The following is a 19,466-nucleotide window of genomic DNA, read 5'->3' as shown; positions in this document are numbered from 1 at the left end:
GAAGAGAAAACAAAAACACATGTCATTACATCTAGTCATAAAAACAATATTAATGGATCCAAGTGCTGGACACTGTTAAGTATGTCAGATGCACCGTCTCGTTTGATCCTTACAACAACCCCACGAAGCACTACTACGATACTATTATAGTCCTCAATTCAAATAATTTTCCTAAAGCAGCATAAGTAATAGCTGTGGAAGCTAGGATGCAAATCCTCACTTCGATTTCGCAGCTAGATCCCTGAACAAACAGTAACAACAGAGAAGCTCCCTAAGTTACACTTGCACAATAAGAGACACTGCCTTTCTCTGGGCGGCGCGCACATAACGGCCCTGACTGGGAAACGCTCTCCTCCAGTTCTTCCGAATCTATTAGTTTGACCCATAGGGTGATTTTTTCTCACAAAATAGTTTATTACAAAGCATAAAGGTACTTACATCCTTTATTATCAACTCACCATCTAAAAAACTTAAAGCATCCTATAAAGTACAGTTTTCAAGCGCCCTCTTGTGGAAACAATTATTAGGTTACTTAACTAGAAATACTTCTGGACCCGTCATCTTGTGGCAGTGGTGGAAAACACAGGGTAGGTGCTCTACGCCTGGAAGGGACTTTATAATCCTCTGAAAGGACCTCAACACTTTCCGGATAAGAAAACGAAGGGCCACAGAAGTGAAGTGACAGCCCAGGANCAAAATAGTTTATTACAAAGCATAAAGGTACTTACATCCTTTATTATCAACTCACCATCTAAAAAACTTAAAGCATCCTATAAAGTACAGTTTTCAAGCGCCCTCTTGTGGAAACAATTATTAGGTTACTTACTAGAAATACTTCTGGACTCGTCATCTTGTGGCAGTGGTGGAAAACACAGGGTAGGTGCTCTACGCCTGGAAGGTACTTTATAATCCTCTGAAAGGACCTCAACACTTTCCGGATAAGAAAACGAAGGGCCACAGAAGTGAAGTGACAGCCCAGGACCCTACAAACTGAGACCAGTGACAGGACCCCGGGCACAGTGCCCTTTGCTCGGGCTACAGTGCCTTCTTCCACTAATCAGTAATAAGAAATATGACTTGAAAGTAGAATAACAAAATTTTTCAAAGTCTGTAACAATTTATAGGAATATTATAATATGTGAGTAGTCAAATAAATAAAAGTGTTTTTTGGTAGTACACTATTGAAGACTAATAGGAATTAATTATGATTCAGATAGAGTATTTCCTAAAAAAAGAAATTATCACCACTTGTGGCACCTGAATCAACACACATTATACCAAGTTCAAAAAGACTTAAAAGTGAACTCATTATCTATTTAATCCTCAAAACTCTACATGAATTTTTAAAGGTACTTGAACACTGAAGACACACAAAAACTGAAGAAATAGTATTTCAGTTCCAAATAGCAAAATAAAAATGGTAGTTTGATTTGAATGCCAGTTATTCACCCTAGAGTTTCTATTCAATATAAAATACATAACAGGAGGAATTTATTTTCAAGAAAGTGACATATCAAATGAAGTATCACTTTTTATGATTCCTGCAATCATGTAAGCTTCTTAAGAAGCTAAGTATTATCTGACTTTGGTTTTTTCATTTTAAAGAATTTTATTCAAATAAAAGGCCCAAAATGCCAATGGTTTCCAACATGAAAAGCCGAAACCCCCATTATAGCTGCTAAAATATCTCATCTTCAGTCTATAGCTCAAATACTACCTAAAGTTAAATAGCTTAAAGATATTATAAAAAGCATAAAAAGCATACTCAGCCAAGGATAATGATTCCCTGCTATTACTATCTTCTTCCTCAAAACACTCAACATTATTCAAATATTCTTCAATATTTGCTTGGAGAACATCTTCAATTTCATCTTTTTCCATACCAAAATGCATCTCCTCCCAGTCAGAACTACAAAACTAATAAATCAAAACACTGCATTAAATGGTGGGTTCATGCAATGATTTACACCAACAAAGACACTCACTAAGGCCTACTGTTTTTAAATGCACGTTACCTGGTAAAATCCACAGATGGCCTGCACTGCAAAGAACCACTTCTGGGACCCCGGCGTGCCGCCCACTGAACAAGCTTGAAAAAAATCACACTTATTAGAAGGGCACACCACTAGTAAGCAGACGTTAGAGCATATCTGCTTAGAGAATTCTATAATTTTCATACATATCACATAGTTCCCCAAGTTATATATGTAATGTATATTAGTAGATAATATCATAAATACAATACATACATACACATACACAGCATCTTTTTAGAATCTCTACTAAAAACCCAAACAGAGCAATCTGCCCAAAGAGCAAAATTATTCATGTGCCATGAATACTTCGGTCAAGTTAGTCGCAGTTCAAAATCTCTATTATTATTTTAATCATTATTAAAACACTAAAATCTACCATAAAGATGTTGGGGGGGGAAACCACTGTGTTTCTATCGATTCACATAAGTGATGCAGGTATTTTAATGCAAACAATTCCCTCTTCAGAGACCACAAAGATCTGGCTAGCAAGGGAGGAGGTCAAGAGTAGCTATAACCTAAGACAAGGAAGATGTTCTTCTCGGAGACTGGAATATTACACAAGAATAGGAAATTAGGGGCCTTCCCAAGGTGCCTATCAGAAAATCGTGAATTTAGAGCCAAGCAGAGAAATTAGATTCAATGGAGAGAAAAGAAATGTGTTGACTGAGGCTAGGAAAGATGCTAAGCACCTACTACCACTTTATACCAACCATCTCAACAGAAGACCTTATCTATTACTTCTTTAAGAAAATAGAAACCACCGGATAATAGTTCTCATAAGTGCTGTCAACAAACACACCACCCTGCTTGCATTCCCACCACGCCTTTCCTCTTCTCTTCCAGTTACGATATAAAAGGCACTGCCCTTCAAATCCAAGGTTATCCTTTAAACTATGCTTTGACCCCAGGCCACAGACGATCCTATCTCACTTGCATCTTCAATCTCTCCCCTTCTGTCAGTTCCTTCCTGTTAGCATTTAAATTTGCAGAACCCTTTCTTAAATTATTTTTTAAAGGATCTCCTTTAATCTCCTTTTCCCAGTTATTACTATATCTCATTGTTCACTCTTTGTCAGGGATAAACTTTCTGAAAGCACTGCCTACACAGTGGACTGTTTTGATTTCCCCTCCACCTTTGCTACTCCCCACCAAATCCATCTCAATCTTTTTGTGTCCACCATGCCCCTAAAACCAGACTCACCTAAGTCCCAATAACTAACGTGGAACTAAATCTAGCAGACACATTTTAGTTCTGTTGTGACTCGACCTCTCCACATGAGGGAGAAAAAATATCAAAGATGGCACATTTGACTTAAAACACTTGGCTTCTGCAGAGCCTACTGTTCCAGCTGCTCCTTTTCATTCTTTAGAAAACTGATGCTCAGTTCCTTTAAGTACTGGCATTCACTTCGAGTTTCTGCTCTTCTCACTATCCGGAAGCCATCTTATTCTTTCTCATGCCTTGAACTGATGTCTATATATTGATTATTCTATGAGCCCTACTCTGCCCTTTGATGTGCCAGACACATGTATCCAACTTTTACAAACCACTTTCACTTTGACATCCTTAAGATGTCAACTAAGCAGATGTTCTAAATTAAACATGCCATATTCCGCAAAATCGAACTCTCTGATCTCACTAAATGATACCACCACAATAATACTCAAGTCAGAAATCTAATGCCATTTTGATTACTTTCTCAGTCTTCCCTTCTTCTTAATCACACCAATCCAATACTAAGTCAGGTGAATTCTACCTCCATAATTTCCTTTAGATCTATCCATTTTCCTCCACCCTAGCGGCCCCTCTCATATATTAACAGTTCCCTCATATTACATCAATACTATCTTCTAAACTGGCCACTACACTAGAGCCAGAATACTTCAAAAGCCCAGATATAAATATGTCTCTCCCTTCGCTAAAGCCTTCCTGGCTACTGATTATCACTAGCAAAAAGTCCCAACACCCTGACATGATTTGCAAAGCCCTCCTGTATTAGTCCTCTCTCCATGATAATCTCATTGGCACATCCTGATCCTCAGACTTAGCATTTTACTGTAAGCAATAATCCTAGCTTCAAATTCGCCACAGGCAATTTTCTCTTTGCATGGTTCTGATACACACATATTTCAGTTATCATGGTTTAAATAACACTATCTCCCCCAAAACAGGGTTCAAATTCCAGTTACCATGGTTTATTAATTAACTGTAATTGCATAAAGTAAAACTTCATTGCTAGCTTCTCAGATCACAAATCACTACATAAATAAAATATGTGAATGATGATCAGTGACTACTTTCCTTCATTTATTTATTTCCTTACCTGAGGCCTTTTTTCCCCACTGCTTTTAGAAAGAAAGGAGGAGAGAAAGGGAGAGAAGGGAGAAAGAGAAACATTGGTTGGTTGCCTTACTGTATGCACCAGGACCAAGGATGGAACCCACAATCTACGCATGTGCCCTAACCAGGAATTGAACCCGCAACCCTTCAGCTATAGGACAATGCTCCAACCAACAAAATCACACTAGGCAGGGTGACCACTTACTGCTCTCAAAGTCTGTTGCCAAGTGGTCACTGCACACTATTTGGTTTGCACATAGATGGCAAAAAATGTAATTGTGTTGCCTATCTTCCAGGGACAAATCCATGTGATATTTTACAAAAATGGATACAGGAAGAGGGAACTGGCAAAAGAAAAGACAAAAGGACAGCAAAAAACCAAAGCGATAACACTGAAACTGATGTTCAACTCAAATGCAAATAGATTGTAATAATAGCTGCTGTGATAAAAAAAAATTGTGACGAAAAGGATGAAGAAGTCCCAGAGAAAATGATGCTGGCAAAAACATTTGCATTAAAGGAACACAGGTGCGACTCAGACGATCGAGGTTCGATTCTCAGTCAGGGCACATGCCTGGGTTGCAGGCCGGTTCCCTGCAGGCCAACTCCCAGCAGGGGACGCACGAAAGGCAACCATACATTGATGTTTCTCTCCCTCTCTCCTTCCCTTCCCTTCTAAAGATAAATAAATAAAATCTTTTAAAAAATAATAATAAAATAAAGGAACACAGGTAAGAAATGTTTGAAAGAGAATTAATAATGTATTTGTACACCGTACAAAATAATAATCCTCCGTATAAAGCCAAACTACCATATTTTGCATGGAGCTACAGATGGGCAAGAAAATCGCACAACAGAAACAAAACTCAAGCTCAAAACCTAAAAGAATTTCATAACAATTTTATGGCATTCAAGAATCAGGAAGAGAAGAATAGTATCTTTTTCAGTTGTGCATTTCCTTAGTTACCTTCTAATCCCAGTGACTTATACACAGTCAAGAAGTATTTCTTGTACAACTTATTAAATTTATTTCCAGTACAAATAAATACTGTGCAAGACACAAGAGAGATTTACGCTATACTCACCAGGGAAAGTACTATCTCCTGGATTAATTGAAGCACTAATGCTTCTTTTCAGAAGGTGATAAACATTTGCTGCTGTTACATCTGAAAAAGAAATGACAGATTAACTCAAACGGCTCAAGAGTTACATAATCTAGGCCTATTCTATTTTCACCCTCAGAGACTCTCAAGAACAGCACGTTGAACATAAAAGAATGATGCTGTGTTCAAGCTTTGTTACAATAAATCTAAAACAAGCATAGGAAGCACCCCCAGTATGTGCATGCTGACCAGAAAACACATATCCTGAATTTCACCCTCACCCCCACAAGAAAAATTATGCCGAAAAGGGAAACCCTGTCACAATACCCTGTATAAAATCACAGACTTCCTCCGCAAAATGCCTGCTCGATCAAAACACACAAGTAAATGGAAATGCAATTCGGAGTCTAGACAGGAGCTCTGAAAAGCAGCGCCATTTCAAACAGTTAAGAATGTTTTAAATTTATACATTGTTTTTTTAACTTATGGGTGGGATGTCTCCTCCCATTAGGTTGTAAATTCTAGGAGACTAGGACTCTTTGCCATCTTGTTCCTTTCTACAGTACTTGCACTTGCAACATAGAAGGCGGAATTACCTATAGAACGCATATACTTCCAAAAAGCAGAAATTCCATTACTTAAGGCGCAGAGAATTTGTCCAATTAAATTTTTTACTGTTGCCAAGAACTTCTGGGCGCTGGAGTCTGGCATCCACCAATGTGTCCCTATTTTCCACGAAAATAATGAACCATTTAAGGCTTTTTTAGTTCGATCCCAGATACAGTCACAGCTTCCTGGGCAACTCGGTAAGTAGTTCCCGCCCCAGCAGAACTAAATCACAAACTGAAATTTCTCCCCTGTTCAAGTCGTTCCCGCTCTTTCTCAGCCCAGCACTTACCTGCCTGCTTCTCGGCACCCGGAGCGGTCGGCGACCCAGGACGGCGCCCCGCCTCCCCACTCGCAGCCGACTGGGGGACTTTTCCTTCCCCCCAGAGGACAAGGAGCAGGTACCGATCCATCCCCTCCGAGCTGAGCACCAGTTTCAAAGCTCGGATTCCACATCAAAACAGCCGCGCGTGGCTGACGCACTTCCGGCCCCCTTGTACAGAGGCCGGCTGGAAACGGCGCGTTCTCTATCGGTTTTCCGCAGCTTTTCTACCAGAAGGTGAATTTCGGAAGTTGTTCTCGCGAGAACTGCAGTATTTCCTCCTTTTGGATGAAATCGCGAACGTGGGAAGTTTGGAGGGGACCCAGGAAAAGCGGAGAATACTCAAGTATTGGCCCATGTAGGAACTGTCAGGCTCGGATATATGCGTTTCCCGCCGGGCGGGTAACGCTGCGGAAAGGATCGCGGCGGTCCTGATGGTGGGGGAGCATGTCGAGTTTCTCGAGGGCGCACCAGGTGAGCTCGGATTCTGTGGCTTGATGGGATTCGTTACTCTGGCAGAAGGTCAGTGGCTCCGGCAGGCACAGTGTGGCTGAGTGGGTAGGGAAGCCGAGTCCTTCAGTCGGGATGTACCTCGGGGAAGCAGAGAAAAGAAGGTTGTGATCCTGGCCACCAGTTGTTCTTGTTATCTTTGTACTCGTTCTCTCCTGCTCTCTACCAGCCCGTTTCCTGTCTTTTGTTCCCGGCCAGAGTTTTAGGAGAGAAGGTGGAAGAGGTAATAAGATGGATCACATAGGGCATTGAAGGTCATTGGAAGACTTTGATTTTTACGGAGTGAAATGAGCTGTAGAGGTTTTTGAGCGAAGGGGTAACATGATCTCAGGTGTTAAAGGGAGCACTTTGGCAGCTGAGTTGAAAATAGACCGTGTAGAGGTGGGGATTAGTGGTGGAGAGAAGCAAGAATCCCTTTGGAGGTCAGTGTAGTAAGCCCAGGATAGCCGCGATGGCGGCACAAACCAGGGTATTAACAGTGTAGTGTTGAAAAATGGTTGGGTTTTGTTTGAAGGTGAAGTTTAAGGGATTTCCTGAAGGATTGCTTAGCGGAGGAGAGCCAAAGAGGAAAAAAAGGATTACCCCGAAGGTTTTGGCTAAACAACTGGAAGGGTGTTCCTTCCACTGAGACTGAGGAAGGATTCGGTTGGAGGAGCAGTTCAGGTTTGCATTTCAGTTTAAGATGCCTCTTAGCCAAGTCCCCTTCCAAGTGCGATTCCCCCCTGTGACAGGTAACCGTTTTTTTTGCCTGTCCCTAATTAGGCAAAGACAGGAATTAAAAATTAAACATTTTAACACTTGTATAATGGTTTGGCATTGTGGCAGCATTTTAATTTTTTATCAAAGGTTTCTTTTTTTTCTGAAGAAGTACTGGTACTTCGTGGATTGGGGTATTAACTAGTCTTTGGCTACATATGGCTTAAAAACTGAACTGAAGTGCAGATGTGAAGTGGGCATTATGGATTCAAGTGTGAGTTCAGGAAAGAGGTCCAGGCCAGAGATGCAAATTTGAGTCGTCAGTATACATATGGCATTTAAAGATACGGGTTAGCCCTGGCTGGTGTGACTCAGTGGATTGAGTGCCAGCCTGCTAACCAATGGGTCACCCGTTGAATCCTCGGTCAGAGAACTTGCCTGGGTTTGGCCAGGTCCCCAGTAAGTGGGCTCGGGAGAGGCAACCGCACTACAATGTTTCTCTCCCTTTCTTTCTCCCTCCTTTCCCCTCTCTCTAAAAGTAAATAAATAAAATCTTTAAAGATACAGTCGGAATGAAGTCCTTGAGGAAGGGAATATAAGGAAGACAGGTGGACCTGTAACTGAGCTTTAGGACATTTCAACATTTCAGAGGTGAGAGATTATGGGAGAGCCAGCAAAGTGAGGGGAAAAAACAACGCAGGGTGGTGTCCTGGAAATCAAGAGACAGAAAATACCCAGCAGAGGGAAATGACCAACTGTGTGGAGAACTTAGAATTGACCTGTGGATTTAGTAGCGAGAAGGTGACTTTGGTAGGCAGGGGGGTGATGGTGATAGGTGTGGGAGGACAAAAGCCAGGTTGCAGTAGGTTGAAGAGAGAAGTGGGGAGACAAACTGGGGTAAAGACGGAGAAGAGGAGAGGAGGCAGTAGCTGGTGGAGAAGTGAGGTTGGGAGCTGCTTTTCTTCCTTGTTTTATTATGGAGAATTTCACTTGTATATAAAGCAGCTATCACGCACTATCAGAAAACTCATAGCCAATATCCTTTCATCTGTACCCCCATTTGATTCCTTCTCTTCCATAGGAATTTGAGGTAAAGCTTAGATTTACTATTTCATCACTAAATATTTCGATATCTTCTCTACAAGATAAGGATTTAATGAAAAAATCACAATATCATTTATCAAAGCTGAATGAAAATGTAACTAATTCCTTAATGTCATCAAGTATATGTACAAACTTCCTTTTTTGTCATATCTATATATTATACAAATACATAATATTTTTACAGTTTATTCCTTTGTATTAGGATCAAAAATGCATTAAGTTGCTGTTTTGTAAGTCTCTCTTAATAAATAGGTTCCTGTTCCTATCTTTTTTCACTTTGCAGTTTGTTCAAGACACAAATTTGTCTTGTAGAGTTGCGCTGTTTGAATTATTTTATTAGTTCATAGGCCAAGAGTGGTAGGGAAAGGGTATGGGCCAGAAGCTGTATTTATTTACAAAAGGCATGATCATCTATGTAAAAAAAACCAGAACCTACAAAAAGCTATGGAAGCTACTAGAACCAATAAATATCTTTAGCAAGTTTGCTAGACACAAGACCAATATACAAAAGTGAAGTGTATTTCTATATACTAGCAACAAGCAATCAGAAATTTAAACTAAAAATATCATTTACCATGACATCAAAATATATTAAATAGGGATAAATCTAACAAAATGTATGCAAGGGGCACTAGATAGAGACTAGAAAAATGAGAACAGGAGAAAAAACAGAACCGTTAAGCAGTTTTATAGACTGATTTGAGGTTTGTGGTCATTAAATTTAACTAAAACCAGTGAGCCTAGTTGTATTTTCCCCAGCCTTGTTTAGCTGCTTGTGTTCGTGCCTAGAGGAAGCATCTGGTCAAGACCTTCCTGGGCTGTGTCTTAGAGCTAAAAGGCACTGATGGGCACTGAAAAGACAGGTCTATGCCTAAGGCATCTAAGATGTCTACGGCAGTTTTTTAAAAATTTCGGTTTATTCAACATCATCCTTCTATACTTTCCCAGCTACACTCTGCTATTTAACTTGCCTTCAAATTACACTTCTGAAGTCTTCAGTTTCTAATTGGCCACTGATCTTTCTATTTCATATACAATATAGTGTACTCATTAACCCCAAAATATTTGTGAAGACCTTCATAAACAACTTCTGTTTCATACATGCTTCTTATTACCCCTCAAGTTCTGTGCTGTACAAAAGTTTTTCTATGATACAAAAACTGTAAGTCATAATGTAAAGGGGAATAAATCTTCAAAATCTTTCTAACAAAGAATGATGCATATTAATAAGAGAGGGCAGGAAAAATTATCGTGTTAATCTTTGCAAAACAATGAGAAAAGATCGCCCCCATTTCCAGAAATAGAAATAAAAACAGAACAAAAAGTTCTATAGTGACAGGATCTTTTTTTTAAAAGTAATTATTGACATTAACTGTAGAATACATGTGCTGATGTATAATAATAATGATTCCTCTTCTAATTAGAATTTTATTTGTTTCCTCTTCCGTTTTTTCCAGCAATGGGCCACATTCGCTCGAGTTTGGTATCTCTTAGATGGGAAAATGCAGCCCCCCGGCAAACTCGCTGCTCTGGCCTCTGTTAAACTTCAAGGGCTGCATAAACCCATGTATCATCAGCTGAGTGAGTATCACGATGGACCTGTCATAATCACCGCAGTTTCCATGCCAGGGGAGAATATTTTAAAGTCGTTTGGCGAGGCTGCTTTTAAGGACTTCTTTTTTTTCTGATGACCCTTTATTTTGTTCTTGCTAAAAACCTGCTGGGACACCAAATTGAAACATACAGACTGGTTTGCCTGGGACAACCTTATTTTACATCATCGCCCCCCACAAAATTGTCAGTACCCCTTTCTTTCACACTCCAAAATATCCTGATTTGGACTCTAAATTAAATGTTCGCTCCTATACATGTGTCTTCACATGGCAGTGTACATTTGAATAGATAGGTTTTGAAAATGACCGAATAAGCCTGCTCTCTCTTCTAAAAACCTTTTCCTCCAGGAAGATACATAGAACTAGCGAGGCCTGGTAAGTTTACTCTTTGCTGTTTTGAATGAATAGATTTGCTTTTCTGTATTCTTTTTCCAAAACAAAACAAGGGAAGTTGTTTTCATACTGAGAGACTTCTGCTTCGAGGTAGTTTTGATGGGCTCCACTGAGCCTCGGCCCGTCAGCACGACCTGTCAGCATCTGTTGCAGATGACATGGTTTTAACTTTTTATTAGTGTTTTGTAATGTGAAATATACAAAGAGATAGAAAGATAGAAAGGTACCTATCTCCATATATACATGTAGGTATTGTTTTAAAGAAAATTAACAATAATAACGATGATAATGAACTCAATACCCATGCACTCAGCATGTGGGTTGTTGCCGGTCCTTTTGTCATTACAAACAACATTGCTATTAGTGTTTATTGGTTTTTCTTGGTGCTCACATGGAAGTTTCCCTGATGTCTGAATAAGACAGGAATTTCCAGGTTCAAAGCTGCCCGGGAAGCTAGCTAGTCTTTCTGCCAATGTCCTCTTCTGCCAACGGCATGTAGGGCTTTCTTTCTGTTACTCCTCATCTTCAGTAACATGGTATTTGCCATGTTTTTAGTTTTCACTACTCTAGTAGATGTGAAATTCTCTCTCTCTCGACTGTTTTTACCCCGCTTGCTAATTCTGTTTTCACAGTTCCCTTTTGTTTCTTCAACTTTCTAAACTCCCACGGGTTTTTCCCCCACAAAGACTGGCGACGTCCCGGAGCCCAGCCCCCAAACCTCTTCGTGTTCTGCCCGTGATTACACTCGGTCTTGGGTCTCTAAATACAGGGTGGGCAAAGGTAAACGTACAGTTGTGAGTACGCAAAACACGGAGTTTACTCTTGTGTTATTATTTATTAATTATTGCATTATTTTCCATACAAACAACTGTAGACCTACTTTGCCCCACTCGGTATAATCTATATGCTAATGGCTTCCAAGTTTATGTCTCCAATTTTGACCCTTTCCCTGTATTCCAGATTCAGCCAACTTTCTACTCAGAAAAATTTTGGCTTGAAAAAAATTGGATTTTTTTCACAGCTGTACACTTGTGCATATTATAGGGCTTGGCACATAGTTGGAGTTCAATAAATGTTGAGTAGATCATGTATTCACAAATACCATGGAGACATTACTTTTAATCAGGACCATGGCATTTAAGTTAATTAGATTTTTGGATTTGTGGACTGAGGGGGGAAGAGTATTTCAGATAATGTGATTTGGGTAAGAGCAAGGAATTTTTGATACTTCTTATACTTGCTGGTCTAACCTTTTCTCTTCACTTAATGAAAATTTCCATTAGGTATCAAAATAAGCTACATCCTGTAAAAATATGATTGTGAGGATTTTGTTATATTAATGTTTGTTTTTCAAGCACTTAGTACAATGCCTGGCCCGTAATAGATGCTTCTCAAAAATATTTCCTGGAATGACTCTTTTAAACATGGTTTATAAACACGGTCATTTCTCATTATCCGTAGCAGTTACATTCTTTAGAGTCACCGTGAATGCTGAGTTCCTGAACACCAAACCACTCTGTCTAAGGGAACTACAGAATTCGGATCTTTTGAGCCTCTGGTCACAGAATTGTTAGCCACCAGTCAATACACAGCCATGTTTTACGTGTGTTTCTGTTCAAAGACATCTTATTTAATGAATATGTTGCTAATTCTTTAACGTTGAACTCATGGCCAATGGTACCATATCTCACACCTGAACTCGGCTTATCTAATGCTCGAGTTTTCTCTGCCAGGCACATCACACCCAACCGTACGTAGGAACACGAGACAGCACTTCGGCTGGCGGGGTATCTGAAACAGTGAAGTCGCTAATTAAAAGCACAAAAATGCCAAGAAACCTGGCATTAAATAGACCACAAAGCAGCACTTGTTCATAGTCCAAGAGCTAAAAAGAGCAAGCAGAGCATCACTCGGTTCAGCCTCTGCAGGAAGCATTTGCATTAAGCTACTCAGTGTTTGCCGCTCTGTGCGCATCAGGAGCGCCAAGGGAAGCACTGCGAGTGCTGATGCGGGGGCTGCAGTTTAGAGAGGAGGCTGGTTCGCAGTGTGGAATCTGTGCGGAATAGGCTCACTGTACGTTGGAAAGTAAAACAGTGATCAGTGGACTTATGCTTAACAAATTATAATTTCCTTTAAAATCTCTCTCTTTGGCAGATCAGGAAAATGCTAGAGTGATAGAATACCAGTTCATAGGATTTTTAAATTCCTTAGGACTTTATGTAGTTTGTTTAACTACCTCATTGATAAGTGAGAAAACTAAAATCAGAAGAGAAGAGTGAGTTTCTCACTGGCACTCAGCTGTATTACGGTAGAACTGGGCCTACACCCAGCCGCCTGTTCTGCATGTAGGAAACCATGAATTCCACTTTGGAATTCCTGGCCTGATTCCCGGCCACATACACTGTGTTTTCCTTCTAATTCCCTTCTCCTTAGCAGTTACAGCAACCAGGAGATAAACAAGACCTCTTAGGTTGTCTTCGTGCAAATGCAAATGATGCAAAAGTTGAGGAAAAAGTGGAATTAGTAGTAGTCACCTAATTTCCTTCTTAAGGAAATTAAAGCTATACCTTTTCATGAGCAGGCCGTTATTGCTAGAGTACTCTCAGTGCCCTGGCAGGTAACCGTTATTGCTAGAGTACTCCTGAAGTCCTGGCAGGTAACTGTTCTGCCAGGGCACCGGGAGAGCTTTTTTGGCTGCCCACCATAAAAGCCCACCAGGTCATCCTTTTCAGGGAGTGGAGGATAGCCTTTCTACGAAATTGGAAGGTTACGTTTTAAAGTCTAGATTGTATTTTTGTTCTGCACTAAATTAATATGTAACTTACGTCAGCAAAACTTGTCCTGTCCACAAGATGTCACCAAAATCAAAACTTAAAGCAAGCAATTCAGTTTACAAATATGTTATGTGTTTAGTGTATTTCTAACATTTACTGATTTAACCTGTATTTAGTAAACATGTATTATTTGCTCACAGTTACTGTAAACATGTTTATTTGAAACTTGACATTCAGTTTCCCAGAAAAATAGTATTGGATGGTCGTATATCTAGGAGTGGCTATAAAAGTTAACCAGTAAATGTATCTGAACATAACATAAGATATTTGAAGTACTTTATAGGTCTCATGGACTTTGTGAAGAGTCGTGGAAAACCAACTTTCCATTTACAAGGGATTTCTTTCTTTCTTGCTTGCTTGCTTTTTTTTTTTTTTAAAGAAAAATATGGCAAGTCACGTGGAAATTATGTGGAACTGGGGAGAGAATTCCCTCCTCCTCCCGATTTGAGCTCTCCTCCTGACTCTGGAGCGGAGGGTGACTCTGAACATGACTCTTTCTCACTGATAAGTGAAAAGAAAGGGCAGGTGGTTGTTGTTGGATTATGACGTGTTATTCGTGAGGCCGTCGCTCTTCATTGTCCATGGATGCATTAGTTTAGGGCCGTATGAGCATTTAAAAGAAGCAGAGGGAAACCTTTTATTTTTTGCATTATCTAAAGTTATTAGATTATCTTAAAATATTCCTGGTCTGCATGGAATGAAATAAAAGTTGCATACAGTTCTTAAAAGTTAATGTTTTTAGCCCTGGCTGGTGTAGCTCAGTGGATTGAGCACGGGCCTGCAAACCACAGGATCACGGTTGATTCCCAGTCAGGGCACATGCCTGGGTTGCAGGCCAGTTCCCAGCAGGGGACACATTAGAGGCAACCATAGATTGATATTTCTCTCCCTCTCTCCTTCCCTTCCCTTCTAAAGATAAATAAATAAAATCTTTTAAATAAATAAATAAATAAATTCAGCGTCAGTGGAAAGTGAAAGATTCCATTTTCCCTCTAAATAGGTGTCATGGAAAGAGCTTGCACAGGGTTTAAGTAACTTGGTGTGTGAGCTTTTGGCAAATTGCTTAATCTTAATGGGCCTTAGCTTCTTTGGCTGCGAACGTCTGGACAAACCTAAGGTATTTCAGCTTTCTTTGTTATCTAGAAACTACATAGATATCTTGTCCCCATCTTTATTTGTTATCCTGGTTTATTTGCCCCCGACTGCCTTAGTCGACCACGTGTCGCTTTCAGGAACTTTAGTCACTTACTTCACCAAATGCTGGCAAACTTTTTTCCAGTGCACTACCAGCAAGCTTCCCAGGTTACTTCTTCACACCTCTGGGCTTCCTCTTGCTCTAGTGAAGAAAACCCACCTGCCTTACCCTCTGTTCTTGACCCTTGTCCTGTGTAGACTATAAACTTTTCTTGGTAAATTCTGTCATTCAAATTCTAATCCTATGTAGAATCACAATGTATCATAATCTTTTATTTTCATATCCTGTGTTTATACTTTTTATTTTTTCAGTGGTGTTTTAAATAAACTTCTAGAATCTTTTGAAGTTTATTTTTTTCTAGATAGAATAGGCATTTAATAAATGTTTCTGATTACTTGATTTTTTCATCTTTAGTAACTCATGTGAAAAATTACATGTTTACTTTTGTGGAGATTTTTTTTATATGAACAGCCAAACTTTTCACTGGAAGATTAAGCAAATATATATATATTTTTTAATTTTCAGGTCATCCCGTCCTGTCTGATGTGTATACAGTCATAGTTGAGAGTGGCAGCTTAGATTTACCTACTTAGATATGGTTGGAAAAAACCTTGGGTTAGTAGTCAAGCACACGAGCATAGTATTCCATTGTTCTCTAAATTGGAGAAGACTAATAAATTGTGACATTTTACATTTGTTTTCAATTTACCTGTTGGCAAAACATACTTTTTTATAACTATGTGCATATTGTTTTCATTTTCTCTTCTATTTTAGAGGAACATTTATATTAGATATTTTAAAGGTATTTAATATGAACATTTTTAGTGAAGTATAATTATTAATAGGAAGATATGATAGAAATAATAGTAGTTGGCCTTTAAAGATGCATTGTTGGTATTGGCCTCTCTACCAAATTCTCTTCTTCTACCTTATGGTGTTGAGATTTTCTAGATGGCTCGCCAACTCTTTCTATATTTAGATGTTGTACGAAGCAGTAACAGAAGTCTGTTCAAGGATTTCGATGTCGCTCTGCGACTTGCTTTGTATCTTTAATGTGTTGCTTAGACTTTGGTAAGCTTTACAAAACCAAGGATGCTTTTTCTTAAAGTCATGATTTTTCATATAAAGATCTTTGTTTTTGTTTCTTTTCTTTTTAAATCTAGGTGACTGCGGGGATCACGTTGTCATAATTAACACAAGGCACATTGCATTTTCTGGAAACAAATGGGAACAAAAAGTATACTCTTCACACACCGGGTAAGAAGGCGCTGTTGCCACGGAAAACAGGCAGTTGAAATGAGTTGCTTTAATCACACCATTTACCTGATATAAAAGAAAAATGTATTTTCAAACTTTGGCATTTAAGAAAATACTAATTTTACTCATGTTCCATGTATAATTTACTCAATCAAAAAAAAAAAAAAGCAAGCCTGAATCAAATCCTTAATTATTATCTGACAGTATTTGTTTTTCTGGAAACTTGTCACATAAACCTCTCTGATCAAGATTCTTCTCATTATAGTAAATCTTCTCACTCCTCCTTTCTGCTTCCTGTTGTGCATCTACTGTGCCCAGACCATTCTGAACATCTGAAAGTACACGGTCCAGCAAAATAAGGCCTTTTTGTTAAAGGTTTTATTTATTTTATTTTTAGAGGGGAAGGGGCCGGGAGAGAGAGAAAGACATCCATGTGTGGTTGCCTTTTGAGCACCCTGACTGGGGACCTGGCCCGTAACCCAAGCATGTGCCCTGACTGGGACTCGAACCAGTGACCCTTTAGTTCACAGACCAATGTGCAATCCACTGAGCTGTGCCAGCAAGGCTATAACACCCCTTTTTTGTCAAAAAGTCTTCTATTACAAAATCATAAGCAAGTAACTCTGTAACATAACGATATCACACCAAGCACATCATGTGACGTTTTAGGTGAAATGTTTAAATTGCTGTCCAGCTCGTGCAAGACAGTCACATACCCTACCCTACATACCAACCACACTCAGGCAGGCCTTCCTTCTGCCGGACCCCACACTTGAGATGTTTTAGTGGTTAAGTTTAGAAGATACCTAAAATCCTACAACATACCTTTCAAGTTATAGGTCTTTCTGCCTATGTCTAAATAAAACCAATCTCATAGTTCATAAGGCAGCCCATTCATTCCACCTTTGAAATGGCCTAAATTTTAGTGGGGTCTTTTATGCTGCTGAATCTGTTTCTCTTTAGTTTTCATGCTGGTCTTACTTCTTCTCTTTGGGATGGTGTAAAATAATGACATTCTTCCACGTAACATTCTTCAACTCATTTTGAGACCGTGATCAGCCAGTGCCCACTGGTTTGTCTCTTCCCCGGCTCTCATTGTCTCCGGTTCCTTCCTTTCTATGGCTTCCGCTCGAACAGCCTCCGTGTGTTTTGGTCAGTCTTTTCTAGGTACTGTCCCTGGTTTTTGTTCCTCTGTTCCTGTTGACTCCTGACTTACACTTGGGGCATACTACTTTTACTGTGCTCCTAATATTTTATTGCAATTATGTAGGCAGCATTTATCTTTCTAATTACAGAAGTTTTAGTGCGTGCTAGTATTAGAAAATGCAGAGATGTTTAAAGAAGGAACTGAAAATCACCCTTCATCCTCTGACTCAACATTTTGATGTATATGTAAGTCGTATGATGTATATGTAAGTTTGATGTATATGTATATCCTTCAGGATCCTTCTTAACTAAATACACCCGCCTGGTTGTATTCTGATGGTTTTCCTATATAACGTGGCTTCTCCATCTTTCGGGTACTCAGTCTTCTGTTGCAATAGAACTTTTCTCCAAGGCCATATGACTCTGTGACCCACGAAGTTCACTGTCAGCCGAACGTCCTGTCTTCTTCAAACATGCTGCTGTTCAGCCACGTCTCCTCCTTCCTGGGTGTTTTCGTTATGCTTCATCCAACGCAGGACCTTACGTTTACTCCACCTTCAGTTGTCTCTCTAGGCTTTTAAGATCTTTTGAGATCTTGATTCTGTCACGTAGTGTGTTAGTTAACTGCTCATCTTAAGGATGTGTACAAATTTTAATTAAGCATACTTCCTATACTGTTGAGCAAAATATGATCAGAAATGCTGACCTTTCCTTTCTTGATCTAAATGGTCCTTCTTCCCATTCTAAATGGTCCTCTTCCCAGTTGCACCATTGTCTCGGACAGGTAGACCTTGATCGCGTCTGCTGCTCTTCATCTCTTGCCCCTCGGGTCTTAAATGCTTAGAATAACTTTTTTGCTTCCCTAAACCAACCTTTGCCCATTGCTCTACTTAAGCACATTCATGAAATCTTTATTTAACCTAAGAAAAATAAATTCACATCCATCGTTAGTAATTTCTGCTATTGGCAAATCTCTACATGTAAATCAAGTTCTCTAAAATGCAGAGGCAGTTGGGGAACATGAAAAGTCAGTGTGTTATGCATGCTGGGATAAAAGCATGCAGGGAAGTATTGACAGGAAATACGAGGCTGATTCCCATCACAAACACATCTGTAGTATTAGTGTAAGTGAAGGAGAACAGCAGCACAGCCAGTGGAGAGTGGCCAGGGTCACGTGTCCCCCAGGGAGGTACCCCTCAGTGCTGCACTCTCTTACCTGTGGGGGGAGAGTCCAGCGTCTTTCATTCACATAATTAGCATCCAGTTACCACCACTGCTTCATCGTCCTTCATTTTAGCCAACAGTTAGCCAACAACATACTGCTGTTTCTTGCCTCTCAGCCTTGCATGTGTTGCCCTCCCAAAATGTTTCTCAGGAATTCCTCTCAAGAACCCTATGGTTTTATTCAGCCATAAAACCTGCCTCAGATGTCACCTCTCCTGTGACGCTGTCCCCATTTCCTCCTCCCACACAGGGTCCATTGCTTCTTGTTCCTCCATTTCTGTTGACTCTTGACTTCCACGTTGGACATACGGCTTTTATTGAGCTCCCAACACACCACTGCAATATGGATTCAAAATCTAACTTTCTAAGCCCTGGCTGGTGTAGCTCAGTGGATTGAGCACGGGCCTGCGAACCACGATCGCGGTTCGATTCCCAGTCAGGGCACATGCCTGGGTTGCAGGCCAACTCCCAGCAGGGGATGCACAAAGGGCAACCATACATTGATGTTTCTCTCCTTCTCTCCTTCCCTTCCCCTCTAAAGATAAATAAATAAATTATTTTTAAAAAAATCTAACTTTCTAGTGATAAAAGTTTTAGTGCATGCTAGTATTAGAAAGTACAGAAAAATTTAAAGGCGCTAAAAATCATCTTTCATCCTTTGAGTCAACAATCCATATATAAGTTTATGTCTTTTTTACTTAAGATTTCCATTTTTAAGTATTATCTCCAGTCACAGTATATGGTAGTACACAATAGGATTTACCCCACTTAATCATTGCTCTATTTTTGAAATTAAAATTTTGACTTTTATAAAGAACTGGAAAATGAGTCAGCTGAGTATTGCATTACTCAAGTTGTCCCTTACTCAGAATGTTACAGCAGCTGTCCAAATTTTTAGTGCAAAGTCCAGCTCCTGGAATGTACTGTAAATGGTATTGTGCTTTAGAATTTGCCGTCCACTGTTAGAAGTACACCATCCTCAGTGCAGAAAGTGTAGAGTATTTCTTTCCATGGAGACAAAGAACACAGGGACGGACGTCTAGACGTGTACTTTTTTTCTGAAGCTAAAATTCCATAAAACAAATT

At 39.7% G+C, this 19,466-nt stretch overlaps 2 protein-coding genes across 5 annotated transcripts in view; one reads left to right on the top strand and one right to left on the bottom strand.

The window, feature by feature from the left end:
• Positions 1-6,595, bottom strand: part of MTBP (MDM2 binding protein) — a 54,608-nt gene extending 48,013 nt beyond the window's left edge. For all 3 annotated transcript variants that reach the window (XM_037048458.1, XM_037048460.1, XM_037048459.1), the window contains exons 1-4: positions 6,379-6,595; positions 5,463-5,543; positions 2,016-2,089; positions 1,766-1,917 (exon numbers count right to left, since the gene is read on the bottom strand). In XM_037048458.1, coding sequence (XP_036904353.1) covers positions 1,766-1,917; positions 2,016-2,089; positions 5,463-5,543; positions 6,379-6,499 — 428 coding nt within the window. In that variant the 5' untranslated portion in view covers positions 6,500-6,595. The remainder of the gene's footprint in view (positions 1-1,765; positions 1,918-2,015; positions 2,090-5,462; positions 5,544-6,378) is intronic.
• A 162-nt stretch (positions 6,596-6,757) lies between these two features.
• MRPL13 (mitochondrial ribosomal protein L13) overlaps positions 6,758-19,466 on the top strand; it is a 33,034-nt gene continuing 20,325 nt past the window's right edge. Inside the window, exons 1-3 of one of the 2 annotated variants that reach the window (XM_037048461.1) lie at positions 6,758-6,882; positions 10,176-10,299; positions 15,917-16,010. In XM_037048461.1, the coding sequence (XP_036904356.1) occupies positions 6,856-6,882; positions 10,176-10,299; positions 15,917-16,010 (245 nt within the window). In that variant the 5' untranslated portion in view covers positions 6,758-6,855. Of the gene's footprint in view, positions 6,931-10,175; positions 10,300-15,916; positions 16,011-19,466 lie in introns of both variants that reach the window. The other variant, XM_037048462.1, reaches the window with a different exon arrangement.

The sequence above is a fragment of the Sturnira hondurensis genome, unplaced genomic scaffold, assembly GCF_014824575.4.
Source record: "Sturnira hondurensis isolate 20B ecotype Veracruz unplaced genomic scaffold, ASM1482457v3 Scaffold0006413, whole genome shotgun sequence".
In the NCBI taxonomy this organism is placed as follows: Eukaryota; Metazoa; Chordata; class Mammalia; order Chiroptera; family Phyllostomidae; genus Sturnira; species Sturnira hondurensis.
This window is presented reverse-complemented; position numbering and strand designations above follow the sequence as displayed.